This window comes from Sinocyclocheilus anshuiensis, unplaced genomic scaffold (assembly GCF_001515605.1).
Source record: "Sinocyclocheilus anshuiensis isolate Anshui unplaced genomic scaffold, SAMN03320099.WGS_v1.1 scaffold1572, whole genome shotgun sequence".
Classification (NCBI taxonomy): domain Eukaryota; kingdom Metazoa; phylum Chordata; class Actinopteri; order Cypriniformes; family Cyprinidae; genus Sinocyclocheilus; species Sinocyclocheilus anshuiensis.
The window spans coordinates 439,757-460,788 of NW_015555807.1; the positions used below are offsets into that span (position 1 = coordinate 439,757).

The following is a 21,032-nucleotide window of genomic DNA, read 5'->3' on the forward strand; positions in this document are numbered from 1 at the left end:
GTGCGATAGTCACTTACAATTCTAATAAGGAAAAGCAACTCGTCATTCTCTTTTCCCCTCGGCTCTTCTGGCTTTTTCCCCTCAGATATGACAAACTCACTATTTTTGAGTTAAGTCGAGTTGTAAAGTCCGAATTAGGAGATATAAACTTGCATTTGCGAGAAAAAAAAGTCAGAACTGTGAGATAGAATAAATAAATATGTAAAAATGTTAATAGTAAGGTTTAAATAATATTTCTAATAGTAAGGTTTAAATAATATTTCATGCTGTAACTGTAGGGCTAATACAATACGTCCCCTATGAACAGCATATGTGAATATTATGTAGACCTATTGTTTAAATCGAATTTATGCTTTAAAAGTAGAGTAATCATATCAGTTTTCATCCATAGTACGTCCATTTAAACGTCTGCGTTTAGCTTCAAATGGCGTCTTTGACGACAGTATTCTATAAAAATTATTTGCATTCCGATCTTGACATCAAAAGGCACAAAAATATTTTTTTTATTTTATTCCATGGATTTTACCCATTTACCTCCACTTGTTCCCAGTGTTTTTCTGCCACCACAATGCGCGCGCAGCTGCAAGTGACGTAACTGTGACGTCTACTCTAAATTGGTCTATAGGTGTATTTACTCAATTGCACGACTGGTGATGTCAGTGTGTTAGCAGCAGCCATGACGGAGCAACCCGCTTTTTGAGAAATATCATAAAGTGTCGGTCAAGTATAAACTTTTTAAATTAGCAGAACATTACTAAATACACCTTTAACATAAAATGAGACTAAAATGAGCATAAAACCTCTTTCATTCATGCAGACAAAAGCAAATGGAAATCTTAAGATGAGTAAGAAACGCGCACTATTTTAAGTGCGGCTTTTAAGCAATAACGGTGTGGGGTAAAACCTCCCGATGTGATTCTCCAAAACGCGCTGCTTGCGAAGGGTAAAACCTGGTAGGTTGCCTCTTTAAATCAGCGCTGCAGCGGTGATGCGCCCGCGAGCTCAGACGGTTACAACCATTTTCACCTCTGCAGTGGGTTACTTCAACAGCGCCTCTCGCGCGAGACATGACATTCAGCTTTCACACACGTTCTCTTCTACAGAGATCCCACGCTAAAGTGAAAACTTGTCAGACGTCTTATTAGAGGGAAGAAGAATTTTTCCAAAAATCCAACCCACGATATTTCTGAGAATTTGTTTTACTTTTCTGCCCCCTCATATGGCATTGCTTTTATAGGAGCCATCCATCATCAGATTCTGGTTCCTTAACGGTTCAATTAGGCAAACTAATTATTTTAGTACTTTTGAGGAATAAATATTAGGGGGAAAAAGAAATGGATTGAAACTGGCTATCAATATGTTGCCAATGATATCAACAGAAACATGGGCTATCAAAATTAGCGTAGGCTACATTTCATAAAATTAATGCAAAAGGTCAGTTTACAATTATTCATTAATTTTCACATACTTTTGGGGGGTAACAAATAAATGCTAAATGTGATAACATTTGATTTATTTATTTGTTTTTACAAATGTAATAATATGAACAAGATGCCAGTAGCCTATCACAAGCCTTAAATCCAATAACACTTTCAGTTTATTTCGAGTCGGACATGACGAAAGTAATAACTTGGTGGTCAGAAAGTGAGTCATATAAATTCAGTAACAGCTCAATTGTTCAAAAGTGTTTTGATTCACGATAAAGGACCGACTCATGAGAGTCATTTGCTCGAGAATCGGACAAAGCTTCTTGTTCTGTATGTTTTTGATTCACTAAAAGAATCGGCTCATAAGATTCATTCGCTAAACAGTGGTCGCGCTGTGTGTCTCGCGCTTTAAGATTCATTGGCGGTGTTGCGGTGCATGGTAGTACGGGAAACACAGTCAAGAGTATTTCACCACGGTGTTCCTTTTGCATCGGCTGAACAATGAAGATTCGAGAGCCGTTAACGGAACCGAACGTCATGTAAATCATTTGGTTACGCTATTTTCTTTGAAAAATGGAACCGCTTCCTCGGTCCTCGGTTCAAATCCCCAGACCTGAGATTTGTCTTCCTTAGAGATGGAGTAGCCTATAGCCTATTACATGCGCTCACGCTCGTCAAGTCTATCAGATAATGGGACGTAAAGATGGGGTACGACACCAGTTGCTCTCTTAAAAATAGGTAAGGATGAAGTAAATGTTACGTTCAGATAGTATAGCCTATATCTAATTCTGATACGGTAAGTGATATTCACGAAATAGGGTAGCTCGTGAATTCATGCTCCTGCGTTCTTTTAAAAACATTTTCTGATGAAGTCTTGATTGTGCCATTTTGGTATAAGGTAAGGGGTGTTGGCTTTGTTTGCTCGTCATAGGATTACGATTTTGGAGACACGAGGGTGTTAAACCGTTCTTAGGGCTCTCAAATGACAGTAAGACTGTTTTAAAACCATCTTTACACTGCCTACGTTGTGAAGAGGTCGCAATGTTGTTTTTCTCGAATGCCTGCTTTAACATTTCACGAGTGATATTTCTAAAGACTTACGTCACGGCAAATGCGCACGTGCCTGACGGAAATCGCCGCAAATGACTGAAGTCCATCAATTCTGAGCTGACTTTTAACGAGGAAAGGGTTCATGGTGATGTTCGCTTTGTTTTTTTTGCTTTTTTTCTCGGATGTTCTGCAGCCTCTCCTGCTGGAGAATGACCCCCCCTCAGCGCCTGTCGGAATGCCGTTTCTCTCCGCGTGCACAAGGGCCAAGCGCCAGATGGCCACATCATAACCGACTGTGATACTTGATACTATTGCACTAAAGCTGGACCCTAACTTTGCGGATCTGATGGTGAGTGATTTAAAGTACCTCATTTATATTTTTTATTACAATTTAGGACAGTTCATGTTACAAGATAAAACTTTGGTCTCTCTTCCTATGTAATCCACACACAAAAACTTTCGGTGACGATATAAATCAGCTGCTTTTCTGTGTAGTACCAATGCCAGTCAATTGAGAGTTTCTCCCAAACAAACGGGCGTTTACGGTGGGCATTAGCATTGATCTCCGATGTGATATACGAAATTAAAGCGATGCCTCACAATGGCATCGCACCATAGATTATCTTTGCATTTTCTCAGCGGCAGAGAAAGAGGGTCCATTTGTTGCAGTGCCAGACGCTTGCTTAATATCGCTGCACTGTTAAATTAACTTTATTCAATTACGTATAGTCGATGCACTGTCTTTGAATCTCTGAAAACGGTAGAGGTTGTGTAGAAGGGATTTAGTCAGAGGGTAACCGCACTGGTGGCTCTGGAAGCTGGAGAGCGCGTGCAATGAATATCAATTGTCATTGTCAGCTAATCATCACAAGGGGCTGTGGCGTGTCCGTGGCCTTGGTTATCCCTGAGGCAAAGGCGATTTTACTTTGTTTTCCGATTAAACTGTTTTTATGACAGCACCAAAGTATACTCGCGGCTGTATGACGTGGATAGAGATTTTAATTGTGTGCGTTATGACGTCTACATTGGCTGTATGACGTCGGCTGTCGCCGCTTCCTCTTTTCAGATATCCAGCCAATCAGGTAACTGGCATCAGCCAACCAGGAAAAAAGCTTTTTTCCCCTTTCCACCGTACAGAAAAGACTTGTAAGAGACACAGCAGCACCATGGAGAGTGCCTTTAGCGCTTTATCTGTTTTAAGCACCAAGGACAGAGACCCGAACCAACAAGGCCTACAGTCAGTGACAGTGTTAGGAATTGCCTTGATCTAATAATTTAAGAACATAGATCTTAGCAAGGGCGTAGTTTTGCTTTGAAAACAGGGACATATTGCAAGGAGACAGAGGAAAAGATTAAGATAAGATTATAATCTTTGTAAACAAACAAGCTATTAAAACAGTGAATCACAGGACCTTGATCAGTGTTGATGCTGAGAAATGCCATTGCGTGGATGTACCTCTGGTGATATAGAGAAAATAACATTTATTCCTTCTTATCACAAGACTCATTTTGTATACTTTTTTCAGCACCTCAATATTATATATGACAGCTGCATTCTGAGTTTTTTTTTTTTTTTAACCATCCGCTTACCTGTGTTAAACACTTTTAAGTTCACTACATTAAGTATTATTCTTCTGTCTGGTCAGTGGAAAAGCTGATCATAGGGTGGTCATGTTGGGCACACAATGTACTGATCAACGGATGTTATTTGTTTAATTAATTAATGTATTTTTTAAAGAGGATCTATTTGCTTTTTATGTTATGTGAAACATACATGTAAACAAAGCACAAAGTCTGTGCCAAAGGGAGTTAATTTTTCAATAGAAAACACATCTTAAATGCCTCATTTGTGGTTCTCACATTATTTCCGTAACATAGCTACATCATTATGTCCATCTACTGACTACTTTATACTTTGTACTGGCTGATTATGGTTTTCCAATAGACCAGTCACAACAGACTTGGGCCAGATGACCAATCTGAGCAGACTGGGCTTTTTGGAAGGCGAGCTTTAAAGAAAACAAAACTAAAACAGACTGTTCAGAAAGTGGATGAAAACAGGTATTGCAGCAATGTAAAAAAAAAAAAAAAGTTTTTTGAACATTTAATCATGTAAACCAATTCTAGTAGCCCCCCGATCAAAATTATGAACCTAAATAAGCATAACAGGGTCCCTTTAATAAAAAAAAAGTTAATTCAAGCCAGATTTGAAACTTTTGGTACTTAAGGCAAGACATATTCAGCTTAACCAGCTCATGAACAGATGTGGCTTTAGGGGAGTTAAAAAGTTTCTACAGTGACACCAATGAGACCTCAAATATGTATTGAAACCATCAGTAGTTTGGGACCAAATATTGGTCGGGACACTTCCGATTTGGTTGCTGGGGACATTTTCCTACCACCTCTACCATCTAAAGATATGTCTATAGATCTCAAAAGGCTTTTAAATGTAGTCAGCAACAAGTTGTTTCTTCTATATATTCGAGGTCTTCTTTGTGTCTATGTAGTGCCTTAGCTTCTACGGTTTTTGAAATTAAATGATTAGGATCACCCTGAAGATATTTAAATATTAATAGATATAAATAAATAAACGGACATTAAATATAGATTTTTTCATTAGCCTTCTTGTCGAGACTGTGGAGAGAAAGAACACAAGTTAAATAGAAAACATAGATAGCGTGGATGAGCGGTCAGTTGTACAGCATTGCCTGTGTACACTACAAAAATATCTGAATGCTGCGAATGACCAATCAGAATCGAGTTTTTCCAGAGAGCTCTGTAAAAATACAAAGTATGTTCCCCCGAGCGCCACATTATCCATTGGACCTTGCAAAAGAGCTTTTTCAGATTACAGAGGACATGAAAGTGCAAGGGATGTGCAGAGCAGCTCTTTTAAACCGCACACAAGTGCACACTTTCCACAAGAATTACAGTGAAGATCATAGCTCCCTACCACCAACATTGCAGAGAAAAACTGAATTGCATACTGAAGTCAGTTTAATTATAGATCATATGGTAATTCATTTTAGTTGTTTATACGGAAGCGAAATCTTGAATATTAAACCGTATTTGTAGAAAGAATACAAAGATGGTTGTTATATAATGAGTGTTTTACTGCTTTTTGTTTTGTGCTGTGTGTAAGAGTGTAAAAAGAGAGCATGTGTGCATACAAACCTGTAGGCCTTCTGGATGCACATGCACGTGACTTTTATATATTGCATAAGGTATGTTTGCAACATTTGTGTGTATATGCGAGTGTGCATAGTTGCTATATGTTTATGAAGATACGCCTGCAACAAACCCAAGCAGTCATATTCTGTTGGAGAGATGAGTCTGTGCACTGGAGCAGACTGATTGACCAAGTTTTGTCTCCAAGATAAGCATGCTCACTGAGGCACACAGAAGGAGAAGCCAAGAACACTCTTAATGCTCAAGATGCATCAAAGACCTAAATATGGAGGTCACACCAATTTTTATAACATAATATTAATTAGGTTTTATGAGATTGAACGGTTTTAGCTTTGTAGAACACTTTAAAGGCACTGTATTGATCAATCAATGGCTGCGTTTACACTTGGCATTAACATGCGATCACCGCGATCCGATCAAGCAGATCGGATCGTCAGTCAATCAGAACACAGCGCGTTTACAATTGGCAACATCAGCTGACTTCTCTATCTGGATAACCGATCAGATCTGTCTTTTCCACACAATATTTAAATAAGTCTGCAGAGAATTGGCCCAGTGCAAAGTTAACCTAAAGTGGTGGGTTTTCTTTTGAAAAACATTTTCAGTTGCGGGACATTTTACAAATCAAAGATAAGTGTAGAAGTCTCACTAGCTCTCCACACGAGTGTTCTCCGTCTTTCTTCTGACAGTTTGGGAGAGAGGGGTGGGGTTTTGCGTGATGTCGACCTGTGAATGCAGACACGATGGCTGGATTGCGTTTACGTTACACTGAGATCCGATCACAAAGCGCCCTCGACTACCTCTGGAGCAGGACACGCTGATCGGATAACGTTCCGATCAGAAGCGCGTTTACACTTTTCTTTTCAATGTGTATGTGGACAACATCCGGATACAGGTCGCATGTTAATGCCAAGTGTAAACACAGCCAATTTCAATGCCTCATTAAATTTCACTTTCCTCATACGACTGCGAGAAAAGTGTCAATCACATTGGCTCATGAATGTACGATGTACCCTAATCAATTTAAGGGCCACAGTCCTATGCTATTTCGCTAATCGTATTGAATCCAAGCACAGCCTGTCTGAGTGAGAAAGCATGGTGTCTTAGTGACAGCAGCCAGTCCTTTCCTGTTGTTTCACTGCTTCCATTTGCTTCAGAATTGGATCTGTCAGTCTTTATATGATCACCATCTTAAAACTCCCAACAATTTGTCTCTCAGTGGCACACATTTTAAAAATGATTTTAGAAGTCATGTTTTATCAGTTCTTTGCATTTGCGTAGTATATTTAGCTTTCTTTTTGCAAGTCTGTGATATTGTGATTGCATTTACACTTCTGGCATGGAATGTTACTACTTGAAGAAAGAGGGTCAGTGCACAGAATAATAGCAGGTCCTACTGAGCCAGCGATGATCCTCTTCCTCTCTGCATGCTCGTTGGCTGAGACCTGAAATGGCATGTCTTTAGAGCTCACTTTTTATTCACTGACCTTTTTTCTACTTGCTTGCTGATTGGCTAAGACCTGAGGTTAGCAGGTCCATTCATGTGATTCAATTAAATGAATCGGTAAATATATGGATGATCCAATGCTTATGTCCTGAATATGATTAGGTAGGTGTTAGGCAGATAGATCGATTGATTGATACATATATTGATTGGATAAGACCAAGCTGAAAATGTGAAGTGAGTTTAGCAGCCCCAGTCATGTTATTCAATTAAATTCTGTTATACATACAGTATACCTACATATACTGTACACTACAGTTCAAACATGTTTTCATAAATTAATACTTTCATTCAGCTAGGATGCATTACATTTATTCATCTTTCCATGCATCAAAGAATTCTGGAAAAATAAATAAGCAATGTAACTGTTTTTAACACTGATAATAATAAGAATTGTTTCTTGAGCACTAAATTAGCAGGATGAATGATTTCTGAAGAATCAGTTGGTACTGAAGACTGGTACTGGTTGGTACTGAGTAATGAAATTTACATTTTTAAAACAAAAACAGGTGTGTTAAATTGTTATAATATTTCACAATATTCCTGTGTTTTACTGTGTTTTGATCAAATAAATGCAATTCTTATGCCTGTAAGCATAAGAAGCTTCAAAAAATCTTACTGACCCCAAACTTTTGAATGATAATATATATAGTTTGGAGGCAACTTTTGTCTGGGAAAAAAAACACAGTTTACTGTCAGTGAAAGGGGTGGTTGGTCACAGAGCTTGAAGAGCGGGCACAATCTCATCAAACTGCTATGGATGGGTGGATGAGCAATGGAGTGCATGTACATCCGGAGTTAAATTTTACCCAACTCTAATGGAAGATTGTATTTTGGCCTGATATTTTGAGATTTCTTACAAGTGAATCATTGGTTTACCTACAAGAGCTATGGCTGGCTCTGCTGATATCAAATAAAAATCCTAAAAGAGTGACAAACACTGCTTTTACGTAGGCCTATATACACTAAAGAGTGAATTTCAGATAACTCCTGTAGTGAGGCGACACTGATTAGATCTTTATTTAGTACAAATTCTGACTATAGTATACCCCAAAGCCTTTTTTTATGGGCACACTGTTTGAAATGACTTCCTCTGCTTTGGAGCACTAAAGGAGTTGATATTAATCAGCATTAACTTTCAGTGCAACAGTGGTTCGATGTCTTAGGGCATTAAAGGTACGGTATCTTTGCTGAAGAACTGAGGGCAAAGGATCAATAATGTGACGCTGAGTGATGCTTTATGGGAAACTGATTAATGGACAGCAGTTGTGCTGATCTCACCTTGGATTGAAGCAGACACACACTCTTGGAGACAGGGCATAATGGGCCCAAGTGCAAAAAACACTGCGAGGCTAAATCATAATATAACCAGGATTTTAGGGTTATGTTTACTTTTCGTTGTATGATAATTTCAACATGTATGTTGCTTTTTCGTTTATATGCAAGCTGTCGTTTAATTTTCAAATGGCCAATCTTGTGCATAATAGCATTGTGCTGACTTTTTTTAAGCCTCGCTGCACTCCCAGATATTGAAAGAAGTGTTAAATGAGGTCTGCATATTTGTCTCACATTTAAAGATGGAGACTAAGGGAAATTGGCTGTTGTAATGAGGAGCATAGAGCGTATTCAGTCTGTTGGAGTGTAAAGACATGCATGTACATCTGTGGTGCTGCTTTCCAGAGGGGATGGAGCCCTTCAGGCACACAACAAAGGGGCTCTTCGGGCTGGGTGATAAAATAGACATGCTGAAAGAGATTGATGCGTATGGGGGCGTAGTCTTTGGCTCACAGGGACAGCGCTCCCTTCTTGTATTGTTTCTCTTTCTTCCTGTCTCCTCCTCCAACTCACCCCTTTTTATTTTATTTAGACAGATAAAACTGTCTTAATGGTCAGTTTCTTAAATCCAACAGCTTTATTCATGTTGTGCATCCGTACTGCCACACATAATTTACCAATAAGAGACTGCAAATGTTAGAAGCTGAGATAGACACTAGCAGTATATGCATTAATAAAATCATAAAGAAGCAAATTAGCAGACTGATGCTATTAGGCAAATGCATGCAATATAAAGACGGGTGTGTTTTTATCATTTGACATGTTCTTTTATTTCTCATGTTTTTATTCTGATTTTTTTGACAGGATTTAAAGAGGGTGCTGTCCTTTCCTCCATATCCAGGGGATTATTTGCACCCAGTGGTGTACGCCTGCACTGCAGTGATGCTGCTCTGCCTGCTGATTTCTATCATGACATACATTGTACACCACAGGTATGTGTTTTATTGCAATTAAGCTGCACCAGTGGCATAAATTATTAAATACAGTATAGATCTGAAAAATAAGCTGTGTGGTTAATGATTAGTTTATTAGAGTTAAGGATGCACTGATATTGAAATTCTGGCCAATGTTATATATTATAGCACTATTCAAAGGTTTGGGGTCAGTAAGATTTTTTTGAAAGAAGTCGTTAGTCGTTTATGCTCAACAAGGCTGTTTTTGTTTAATAAAAATACAGTAAAAACAGTCAATTTTGAAATAATGTTACAATTTAAAATCACTGCTGTTTGTTGAATATATTTTAAATATCGAATTTATTCCTGTGATGGCAAAGCTGAATTTTCAGCAGCTACTCCAGTCTTCAGGGTCACATTATCTTTCAGAAATCATTCTACTATGCTAATTTAGTGCTCAAGAAAGATTTATTATAAATGACAAAAGAAGTTATGCAGCTTAATATTTCTGTGGAAACTGCAATACATTTTTATTTCATGATTCTTTAATGAATCCACAGAACAGCATTTATTTTAAATAGGTTATTTATTTATTTTTAAATCTTACTAACCCCAAACATTAGTGTAGTATGACAGATGGATAAATATTCTTTTTATCTATTTGAATGATTTGAATGATTTTGGGGATGCTTATTAGACTGTCCTTAAAAAATTATTTGGTTACCAGACAATAGTGTTTTTGTGTGGAATGTGTGTATAAACTCAAAAGCTTCATCTAGGACACAGTATGAAAATCATTGCTTTGGTATAAATGGATGCATTAAGAAACGTAATTTTAAGCTGAAATGAGTTTGAATAAACATCAGTTGATAAATATCTATAGGCATTATAGATATTTGCATAATATAATATATTTGTTTTGGTCCAGTGTATTTCTGCAGCCGAATATCAGCAATTCAATTTAGTGTTAATGTGTAATTAAATCTAGTGAAATGTTGTATTTTCCATTCTGCATTTTTGCATTGTTAAACCGCTTGCTTCAGTCAAAAATAGTTTACAGTTTTCCTCTATTCGAAACATGCCATTTGTAGCACCAATACTAACACTGGAAGGTCACAGTAGGGAATGTTTTTGGGACAGACTGCCACCATAGTGCTGTGATCCTGAGTCAGACCGCCAGTATTTATAGTATCATCACCCCTGACTGTCACAGATATTTCCAGTGAGTAATGCTTGCTCTGTGGAGAAGGGGCCACTTCTAACCTTAGAGGGACAGTGGCAAATTTAGTGAGCCGCTCTACTTCGAGACACTTTGCAGACGGGTGAAAAAGATTCTTTAGTCATAGCATTGCGCTTCAAAGGCAGTTACTTGTTCCCTTCAGTAGTAAGCTGTTGATGTATTACTCATGGCGCAACTGTCTCTTCATCTGATATGAGTGTGTGTGTGTCTCTGCAGCATAATCCGAATCAGCAGGAAAGGATGGCACATGCTCCTCAACTTCCTCTTCCACACTGCCATGACGTTTGGGGTGTTTGCAGGAGGCATCAACCAGATCAAGTACCCTGTGATCTGTCAAGTGGTAAGTCTCCCAGTTCTCTACCCTGTTTCTTTGGCCTGAGTGAACCACATTATTCATGCCCTGTGTCTGTGGCTCTCAGCTCAGAGTCACTAGCATATGGCCTCTTTGACTCCCGAATTGGCATGGTCGCCAATTACTAAGGCACAGAGGGCTTTGTTTGGCACGGCTGCCCAGTGTTGAGAGGCTAATGCACTGGGGTTCTAGGATTGCCATGGCCTTTCAAAGTGTAGCTACTTATTCTTTCGTCACAGACAATTTCCAGCCTGGCCCAGTGAGTTAGATTAATTTGATTGTTTATAGCTGCACGCTTATTAAACATATTTTAGTTAATGACAGCAGTTGATTCACTGTCAGTGAAGCTTTAGAATTAAAAGCATCAGATTTATGATTGGAGGCATAACGAGCATAAATTTGAGACGCAGCCTAAACACCGTATATATACACCGGGGCGGTGAAGGTAAAATACTGCATGATATAAATGACTGTCATATTCGTCCACTTTCACACTAATCAAAAATTAAAAGAAAAATGACGTTTGTTAAAATATATCAAATTATAACGTAAAAATATTAGAATTGTGAATATCAATCGATCGAAATATCAGCCGATCAATCTATCTTGTTTGTTTGTTCATTTGTGACAAACTTTGCTTTTGTAGTTAAAATTACATTAATCCACCTTTTTATAGTGAGACTATTGCATTTTAAATTATGGGAGGCACTTTCAGTTTGGGGATGTTCCACTCAAAAAGACTGAAACATATCATTTATAATCATAAGGTTGCACTGCAAATAATCCGTCAGTTTGACTGAACGACCTGTACATTTTGTTTTCAGATGTCAGGAGAATAACATAACTATTGGTATTTTAATGTGTATTACAAGAATTACTATGGTGTATTGCAATGGTATAACAAGAATATCTCTGTTAAGAGCCCTTTTCAGTCCGCTGCATTATTTTCTTCCTTATTATTTTCTTATTTTTGTGAAATCTTCATGTCTCTTTTCAGGTTTGTTTTCACACTGATTCTTTAAAATGTAATTGTCTCCTCTTTTCACTTTTAATCCCTATCAGTTGTGTTATCGGAATGTTTCTAAAACAGGTAAATACAATATTTGTTATCTATTAAATTAACAGAAATTTCTTTGAAATATTTTCACTCACTGTTATTATTAATGAGCCATTTTGATTAAGGCCACACATTTTACATATAATAGACATATATAACTATAGTGATATTTAAAATGTGTATGATATTGTTGACTGGAGTAATCAAGCTTTTGGGGTTATTCATAATATGTTGAAAGTAATTTGTTAATGCTTTGTACACTTTTTTAAATATTCTTTTAATGATCGATGGTTAAATGGTGTGTAGAATAATGTCACCTCATTGCACCCAGTTTTTAAAAATGCTTATTATTGCGTTCATAGAGCGAACCTTGTGCCGATTGTTTACAGTGTAATGGAAGTTACTCCCATAATACATGCAAAGCATCAAGGGGCATAGGAAAAATATGGATAAGTATTTCTTCGAATTTCAGTTAATTTTAATTCTACTTTCCTAAAAATACAAATGGCAAATCTGTGTCCTGTTTGCTACAAATTGCTTAAATTAAATTAAGGAATTGAATTGGTGTTTAAAAAGGAATTGTCAATTACATTCTGGAAAATAGGTCAGGTTCAGTACTGTAGCTGTATGTAAAAATGACTGACAGAGGAAGTTTGATTGAAGGAAACTGCAATTAAGTCGCACAATACAAAATGTAGTGTTTCATTGCTGGATGATGTCAAATGAAGGCATGTGCCAGGTGAAGACAGAGAGCAAATGCTGAGAAATATGCCAGCATTTGGCCAACTGAATGGGACAATGTGGTATTTTACCACTGCCATGCATTTGTTCCCCAGGTGTGTAGCCAGAGATGGACAAACAGTGTGATGCAGAGGAGCGCTTGTGGCCAAATTATGCCGATTTGACAAAAATTGTCTCCATAGCTGTGCTAATTGTGTGTGTGTGTGGCAATGAATGTATTCTGTGGATAAATGTAGATGCTTTATTTTGTTGTGCAGTACAGTGCCCTCTCAAAAAAAACAAGCAGGCATGGGCCCATGCCCAAGTGGTGGGCATCAGAGGGAGGGAAGCACGAGTCATACCATGACAGATGCAGAAACTAAATTAGATCTGAATCTGAAAATTTTGTTGAACTTTTGTGATCAAATGTTCTCATTATGTCACAAAATATGTATAATGATTAATGTTAAAAGAAACATTTGCAACTGTAATGAAAGCACACTTTGTTCTTTGTGAGTTTTGAGAATTTTTTGGTATATACCATCTGCATTCCAGTGCTACTTTCTGTGTAAAGAAAAAAAAAACCTGAAATACAAGATACACTATCGTTGAAAGGTTTGGGGTCAGTAGGATTTTTATTTTCAAAGAAATCAATACTTTTATTCAACAAGGATGCATTCAACTCTTAACTTTTGTGTGGTAGTAGCAATCTGTAATAGCCTTGTACTGGTACTAGGTTTTAGTGTTTTTAGGGTCAGTGTGTTTTGATGAATGTGAATGTGAATGTTTGCTGTTAGAAAAGATTAAGTTGAATTTTAGACCTGTACAAAGTATTTGGCCCTAACTGCAGTGTCAAGCTGGAAAAGACAACTGTGTATGAGTTTGGGAAAAGTATACTTTATATTATGAACACCTGTCTGGTTTCTGATTATATGGTTTCTCATTATTTTTATGTGACAGTTTGTCCTAACATTTATTTATAGAGTATTTACATTTTCCTAGATATAAACAAAAAAAAAATCATGTTCACTTTTTATGAGTTTGGAAAAAGTATACTTTATATTAAGAACACCTGTCTGGTTTCTGATTATATGGTTTCTCATTATTTTTATGTGACAGTTTGTCCTAACATTTATTTATAGAGTATTTACATTTTCCTAGATATAAACAAACAAAAAAATCATGTTCACTTTTTATACATTTACAGTTTTTGAAAAAGCATGACAGACATTCACAGCACATAATTTACATTCAGTGCCCATATAAACGTCATATATATCCTATATGAATGAATGGATGGGTCGGTTGATTGGATGCAGTATGCGCATTGGAGCAAAGAGGACAACAGCATGACCTCGCTGTCTGAGGAGGATTACCTCAAACTCCCCCTCAGTGCATCCTTCCTCAAAGACACACACACACACTGCTGCTTTAGTTTTCTGTGCCAGTCTGCTTTCTATGAGTGAGCTTTCAGTGTTTAATGTTTCGTCTTGTTCGTTGACAGGTTGGCATTATCTTGCACTACTCCTCCCTCTCTAGCATGCTATGGCTGCTCTTCACTGCCAGGAATATTTGCAAGGAGGTTTCCAAGGCTCCACCCATACCTCAGGACAGGGACCCTCCCAACCAACCACGGCCTAAAGCCACCATCTTCAGGTACACAGCATGAAGACTATGAATTTACTAAAGGTTGAGAATTCTGATTCAATAGTGGTTCTTATTCAATACAGAGTTTATTTTTTATTAAAGAGTTAAGTTAGTAGATACAATATATACACTACCATTCAAAGGTTTTTTTCTTTGTCATTCAAAGTCTTTTATGCTCACCAAAGCTGTATTTATTAATCAAAAGTACAGTAAAACAGGTACATTGTGAAATGTTATAACAATTAAAAATAAGTGTTTTCTATTTTAATGTATAGTTCAGTCATGAAACTCTAGATGGCGCAGGCTGACGGGTTGTTAACGTAACTGATGATATTCAGAGAGTTAAACGACTTGTCACAAGCTGATTGGTTCATGCTGCATATGCAGCCAATGAGCTTACTGCCTTGCATTTATATGGCTGGCTAGCATTCACTAGAGATTCCTGCAGCGCGCTTTCAGAGTTTCTCTGAAACCCTCCACGTTCCCCAGCTCCACCTGTATAGATCTGCTACGGGTTATTTTATATGCTATTTGTGCAGCAGCAGTATGTCTTATATACTCACTGCACCATATCGCCATATGCATTGGCAGTAGCAAGTTCCTGTACTTGCTTGCAGCAGCAGCAATAAACAACAAATACAGCAATAACCAACAGCAGCAGCAATTCAGCAGCAGCGTGGCAGATCTATTCCGCCAAGACCAAATACATTAACATTGTCATATCCATCACCATGCTAAAATCTTCCGAGAGTTGTCATGATTGAAATATATAAAAAAAATTTCTGTGATGGCAATGCTTAATTTTCAGCAGCCGTTACTCTAGCCTTCAGTGTCACATGATCCTTCAGAAATAATTCCAATATGCTCATTTGTTGCTCAGATCAATACTGAACACAGTTCTGCACAATTAAGCAGTGCTGCTTAATATTTTTGTGGAAACCGTAATACATTTTTTCAGGATTATTTGAATAGAAAATTCAGAAGAACAACATTTATTTGAAATAGAAATCTTTTGTAACATTATAAATGTCTTTACTGTCACTTTTGATTTAATTCCTAAATAAGAATATAATTAGTTTTTTTTAATTGACCCCAAACTTTTCACAGTAGTGTACTTTTTTTTTCTTTTAATTGGTATGCAATGTATTTGCTGTTTGGGAAAAGATCTCACATCTCTAGACAAAATAAAATTTGTTTTACCCTTATCTTGTCAGGTTTTATCTGGTCAGTGGTGGGATCCCTCTAATTATAGTGGGCGTTACGGCTGCTGTTAGCTTGGATAACTACGGTAGCAGAGATAACGCCCCTTAGTAAGTATCATATTTACTGCTAGTGCCCAATTAGATGTCAGTTGTAATATGTTTACTTCGTTTTCAGTAATCCAGTAAAAATCACAGATGTCACTGATTCCGGGAGATGTATCTTAATAGTAACCATGAGGTCTGTAATTAGATCTAGAGTGGTATTGACACTGTCAGTTTAATCATTGTCTCTCTCTGTGCTGCAGCTGTTGGATGGCCTGGGAGCCCAGTCTTGGGGGCTTTTACGGTCTCACTGCCTTCTTGGTCTTGGTAATGTGCATCTACTTTCTATGGACATTCGTGCAGCTAAAGCGGCACCCAGAGCGCAAGTATGAGCTCAAGGCCATGACCGAAGAACAACAGCGTCTAGCCGTAGCTGAAATCGGCCATTGCCACGCTGTCAGCGGAGAACCAGGTGAGCACGGCGATCACACAGGCTGCACAGCCATCACAGCCTCCATGCTGGCCAACGAACACTCTTTCAAAGCTCAGCTGAGGGCCACCGCCTTTACTCTCTTCCTCTTCCTGGCCACCTGGGTTTTCGGAGCGCTGGCTGTATCACAGGGCCATTTTCTAGACATGATCTTCAGCTGCCTATATGGAGCATTTTCAGTCACATTGGGGCTTTTTCTGCTGATTCAGCACTGTGCGAAACGTGACGACGTGTGGCACCGGTGGTGGGCCTGTTGCCCCAACAAACCAAAGGTTGAGGTCAATGGAGAGCCGTCGGGGAGCGCCGCTCCCCCTACTCAAAGTCACAGCCATACTCCATCCCACGGGCAGAACCAAATCCACTGCCAGATCGACTCGTCCTGCCCGGGTAAACCTTTGCTTTCCCCACACCTACACTCCCCTTTGCCGCACTGCAAGTTGGGTACTCTGCCCTCCACCCAGAACCACATGAGCACCTGCTGTGCCACCCTTCACAGCCCCTCTTCCTTAATCGGGAGCACGACTCGCCCGCAGTCCCTACCTGATGAACTTCCCCGGCCAACCCTTCCCCTGCAAAGCTGCCTGAAGGACAGGTCTAAGACTCGTTCCTTCAACCGACCTCGGCCCTGCCTCAGGGACTATTCTTATCACATGACCTCCACCAGCATGGACGGCAGTGTGCACAGCTCCCACCTGGACAGCCCCCACAGCATGCACCTGGACAACCCTCTCACCTGCCACACGTCCCACTTGGACACTCAACTCTCTTGTCACAGCCCCCACCCAGACAACCAGCTGCGCTGCCCCAGTCCCAGTCCTCACCTCGAGAGTTTGGCTTCACATGGCCTTCACGATAGCCTCTCCTGCCATAGCGCACACTTGGACAGTCAGCTCTCCTGCCACAGACACATGTGCTGTGCCAAAGCAGACCCATTCTCGAGCATATGCTGCCATAAAGCTGACCCGTTTGTCAGCCCTTGCCAGGCGGAGGATCCTGACACAGGTCCACTGGTGTACAGTTGCGCAAAAATGGCCGATAAAGAGGACGAAACCATGCTGCATTTGGATATAACCCCTCTGAAGGCCACTCTGTCATGCTCCCAGGCCACGCTTAGCAGGAAAGGCACCCTCAGCCGGAGAGGGACGCTGAGTCGGAACAGTAGTCAGCATGAGGACTACGTACTTACCTCTGATTCCACAGGTAACATTAGGACTGGACCTTGGAAAAACGAGACAACCGTGTAGGCCTGTGAAGGACGTCCTAACCTGTTTCTCTCGCCTGAGGTAAACTACTGTGTAGTCCCAGGGCTGTTACCCAAAGGCCCTCTCTTCTTTGAGCTAAGCTACTGTGTAGTCCCTCTGCTGTGACTTCCCCTCTCTCACCTGCCCCATATACCTTCTCTTCCCCTTTAAAGAGGTTTGAACCTCTGCTTACCTCTTCTCAGACTTCATCTCATGTCTCATCCCAGCTCCATTCGGTTTGTCCTCTTGCCATTTTGATATGGCAGCAAAGATCCCATGACATACATTTTAATTTGGATGATTTTTTATAATCAAACTGATTTTTGTACATGTGTTTTTGGGTATGGTAACATAATGTGAAATTATGTCGTTGTGGATGTGTGTGAGTGTGTGTGTGCATTTAGTAGGTGAGAAAGTACTGAGTGCATGTGTTTGTGTCTATTTGCATGTGACAACATGCTTGTGTATATAGATGGCAAGATTTCCATTCGTGCAAGAAAAGTCCTCTGTTTTAGAGCCAAAATCTCCCACATTTGCGTTTAGCCTTTTAATAAAAAAAACGCTAAATGGATCGCCAAGTGTGAAAACACCAGCACTTAATTAGATTTTTACTTTTAAGGAAAACTGTGAATTGCCACTAATGAAATTAAGATTAATCAATGAACATATATGTGAGTTACAGTATATGTGCCAAACGGTATAATAATTAAAATACAACTCTTAAAACTGAGATCTACCCCAAAGTACAAAGTAGTTTGTGATTATGTGGATAATGGTGTGTGGTTGTCACAACAAAGATGTCATTTTTTTCATCTACATAAAAACAGCAAACAAATAGGCTCCCTGTGTTTCCATGGTGACAAATCATGAAGAGAGGTGCCCAGTCAGAATGCATTTTGAACTGCACATGTGATGTGTGCACATACAGTATTTAGTTACTGGCAATGAGGCGCAGATCAGTTCAAGTCAATGGCCTTACAGAACGTATCAGTTTTGCATTGATCAAAAGTCTTATGTTGCACTAAAGCATTAAAGCATGCTCGCCATAATGCAGGAAGCAATCATTTACATGCCTAACGAGCTACATATAGCTACATATATTCATGTGATTCACAGGAACATGTCTTAGCTTACTGGAAACACTCATGGTTATTTATTCTGAGGCAAAAAAAATGGAGGGCTTCACTTTCTACATTAGCAGATTCTCATTAACAGTTTATATCACTGTGCTAACTCACCTTGCTCACAAAAATTGTCTGATTTAACATAATGGAATCTGTCAAACAAGCAGTGAGTAAATGAAGACAAAAAGGGAAAAAAAAAGTGTCTCTGCCAACTCATATTGTAAATAATTATCAGGCACATTGATTCAAAACAAGCAAATCAAGAATAAAATGGAATCTGAACACTAAATTACATAGCAAGTTCAATGAAACATGAGGGCAAACGACCAGAATTTTGATTCGAGAAATGGATCAAATTTACATAGCATTCTTGCTTTCATTGAACTTAATATGTGATTTATTTATTAAATTCTATTTATTCTTCGTTTAATTGTTTTGAATCAGCACACCCGATTTACAATATATAAATTTGGTGCAATGCAAATGTCTTTTTTTAAACAATATATGATTTGGTGTGCATATTCTATTTTATTCCTAATTTAAATGGAGATAAACACATGATCACACATGAAATCTGCCAATTGCTACATGTATCTATTTAAATTTTTAAGGGGTAATATAATTTTTTGAGTACCATGTGATCGTATTTGTCTTATTTTGTTTGTGTAATAATATGTGCCATTATTTAATCAGAATGCCAACCGAAGAGTAATGTGAAACATTTGGAAGATTCCTTGTTTATGTTGGGTTTCTTTGTGAGCTCAGGGATCCTGTTGCATTTACAACTAGACAATATATAAATTTGCATGAAATTAATATTGGCTACTGACCCCAGAGTTTCACCATCAAATAATAAAAAAAAAATATGTATAAAAATATATTTTTAACTCAAATTGCCCTTCACCAGCCAACCCATGCTTTCTTCAGATGTGTAGCACATGGATACTATTAAGCCCTCTCTTGAATCTATGGAGGAAATTAAATTTGTCTAGCAGCCTGATTTACCATGTGTTGTGCTTTATCTTTACCCACACGACCCACCTGTCATTTATAGCAAATTCAAGAACTGTCGTCATTTTTTTGGTCAGTACATGTGATTTGTGCTCTGACCTGACCCAAAGCCAGTTTTTTTATTTTTTTTTTTTTAATTTGTCACAATTTTCAATAAATGTATTTTATCACCTGATGCTGTGGTCCTGTTCTCTTGCTCTCTTTTTAGAGGCTTCAAAGTAGTGAGCGAAAATGCAATGCATAATGCCCAAAGTTGCCTGAGTGCTTCCCTAACTAGATCTATTTCTCATTCCGTCCATTCGCAGTGTTGTGTGAAGGCCAGTGCGCTTTGTCAAAATCATCCCTGAATTCTGCAGGAAGAAAAGGCATCGCCTTCGCCTTGAGTCGGGCGTGTGCTTATCGTGCCTGCGTCTCAGCTCTTGCTGACAGTCTTCAGAGCTGCAGGGCCTGGACGATTGTTTATTCATCAATCCTCCCCGTTCTGCAGCTGATCCCTGCTCACGCATTCTGTTGTCAAGGACTCTGACATCATCTCGGAACTGTAGGAGACCAAGAGATGATGAAGAACTACCAGCATGTCCTTACTCAACCTGTATAGGAGTTTTTAGCCTCCCAACTAAACAGCTGTGAGAGGTTACCACTGGTACACGCTTGGAAACTTTTCAATGTTTTATAGCTACTGAACATTTGCTGCAACACTTAGTTGCCCACAAGGTTTCTTGAGGTTGTGACTAGTAGACTTCTCGAAACAGAGAGAAAAAAAAACGTTTAATTGAAGAGGCCTTAAGTCTACTTAGAAACGTGTAAGAATTCAAATCAAGAAGAAAAGGAGAAGAATTAAGGGGCAAACGTAGGTCATTCGAAGTGGAAGACAAACAGCAAAATGCATTCAAGCTAAACAATGAATTCACACAGCTAAATGGGATTTAAGCAATGTCGCGTTCACTGAGTAACCCATTGGGTGTTGTTAAAATGATACTAGACGAGCGCCTTTGCGCTTCCAATTGCGTCAGAACTGCAGGGACGCTACTCCTCACTTCCACCTGCTGGTGGATTTCAACACTCAGATTACAGACTTGACAGGTTCAGATCAGGTAGTTTTTGTGTCAGCTGATGGGTTTGAGCATTATTAAAACTTTGGAAGGGTTAATCTTGTTAACGAAAGTACTTTGTTTCGATAACGAGGATGAAATATGTGCATTGTGCCGATAATGAACATACTGTTGTGGAACAAGGAAGTTAACCTGAAAACTGAAGTGTATTGTTAATTAAAGGGATAGTTCACCCAAAAATGAAGATTACCCCATGATTTACTTACCCTCAAGCCATCCTAGGTGTATATAACTTTCTTCTTTCAGACGAATACAATCAGAGCTATATTAAAAAATATCCTGGCTCCTTCAAGCTTTATAATGGCAGTGAATAGTGGTCGAGATTTTGAAGCAAAATCAAAAAGTGCATAAATCCATCATAAGGGGGGGGGGGTGGTGGGGGGTAATAAAGGCCTT

At 38.8% G+C, this 21,032-nt stretch overlaps 1 protein-coding gene across 2 annotated transcripts; it reads left to right on the forward strand.

Moving 5' to 3' along the window:
- Positions 1–1,874: 1,874 nt before the first annotated feature.
- On the forward strand, positions 1,875–18,952 carry LOC107675035 (adhesion G protein-coupled receptor A1-like). Of its 2 annotated transcripts, XM_016469226.1 has the most exons (7): positions 1,875–2,165; positions 2,671–2,826; positions 9,310–9,437; positions 10,855–10,978; positions 14,272–14,423; positions 15,629–15,724; positions 15,922–18,952. In XM_016469226.1, the coding sequence occupies exons 2-7, from the start codon at positions 2,824–2,826 to the stop codon at positions 17,390–17,392; spliced, it is 1,974 nt and encodes a 657-aa protein (XP_016324712.1). In that variant the 5' UTR covers positions 1,875–2,165; positions 2,671–2,823; the 3' UTR covers positions 17,393–18,952. The 2 variants fall into 2 exon arrangements, with proteins under 2 accessions (XP_016324712.1, XP_016324714.1); XM_016469228.1 differs by lacking the exons at positions 1,875–2,165; positions 2,671–2,826; positions 9,310–9,437 and adding an exon at positions 12,053–12,080 and having other exon boundaries at positions 10,948–10,978.
- Positions 18,953–21,032: the final 2,080 nt, after the last annotated feature.

Coding starts and splice junctions, on each gene's coding strand:
- LOC107675035 (XM_016469226.1), top strand. Junction 9,438..10,854: donor ACATACATTGTACACCACAG/GTATGTGTTTTA, acceptor GTGTCTCTGCAG/CATAATCCGAATCAGCAGGA. Junction 15,725..15,921: donor AGCAGAGATAACGCCCCTTA/GTAAGTATCATA, acceptor TCTGTGCTGCAG/CTGTTGGATGGCCTGGGAGC.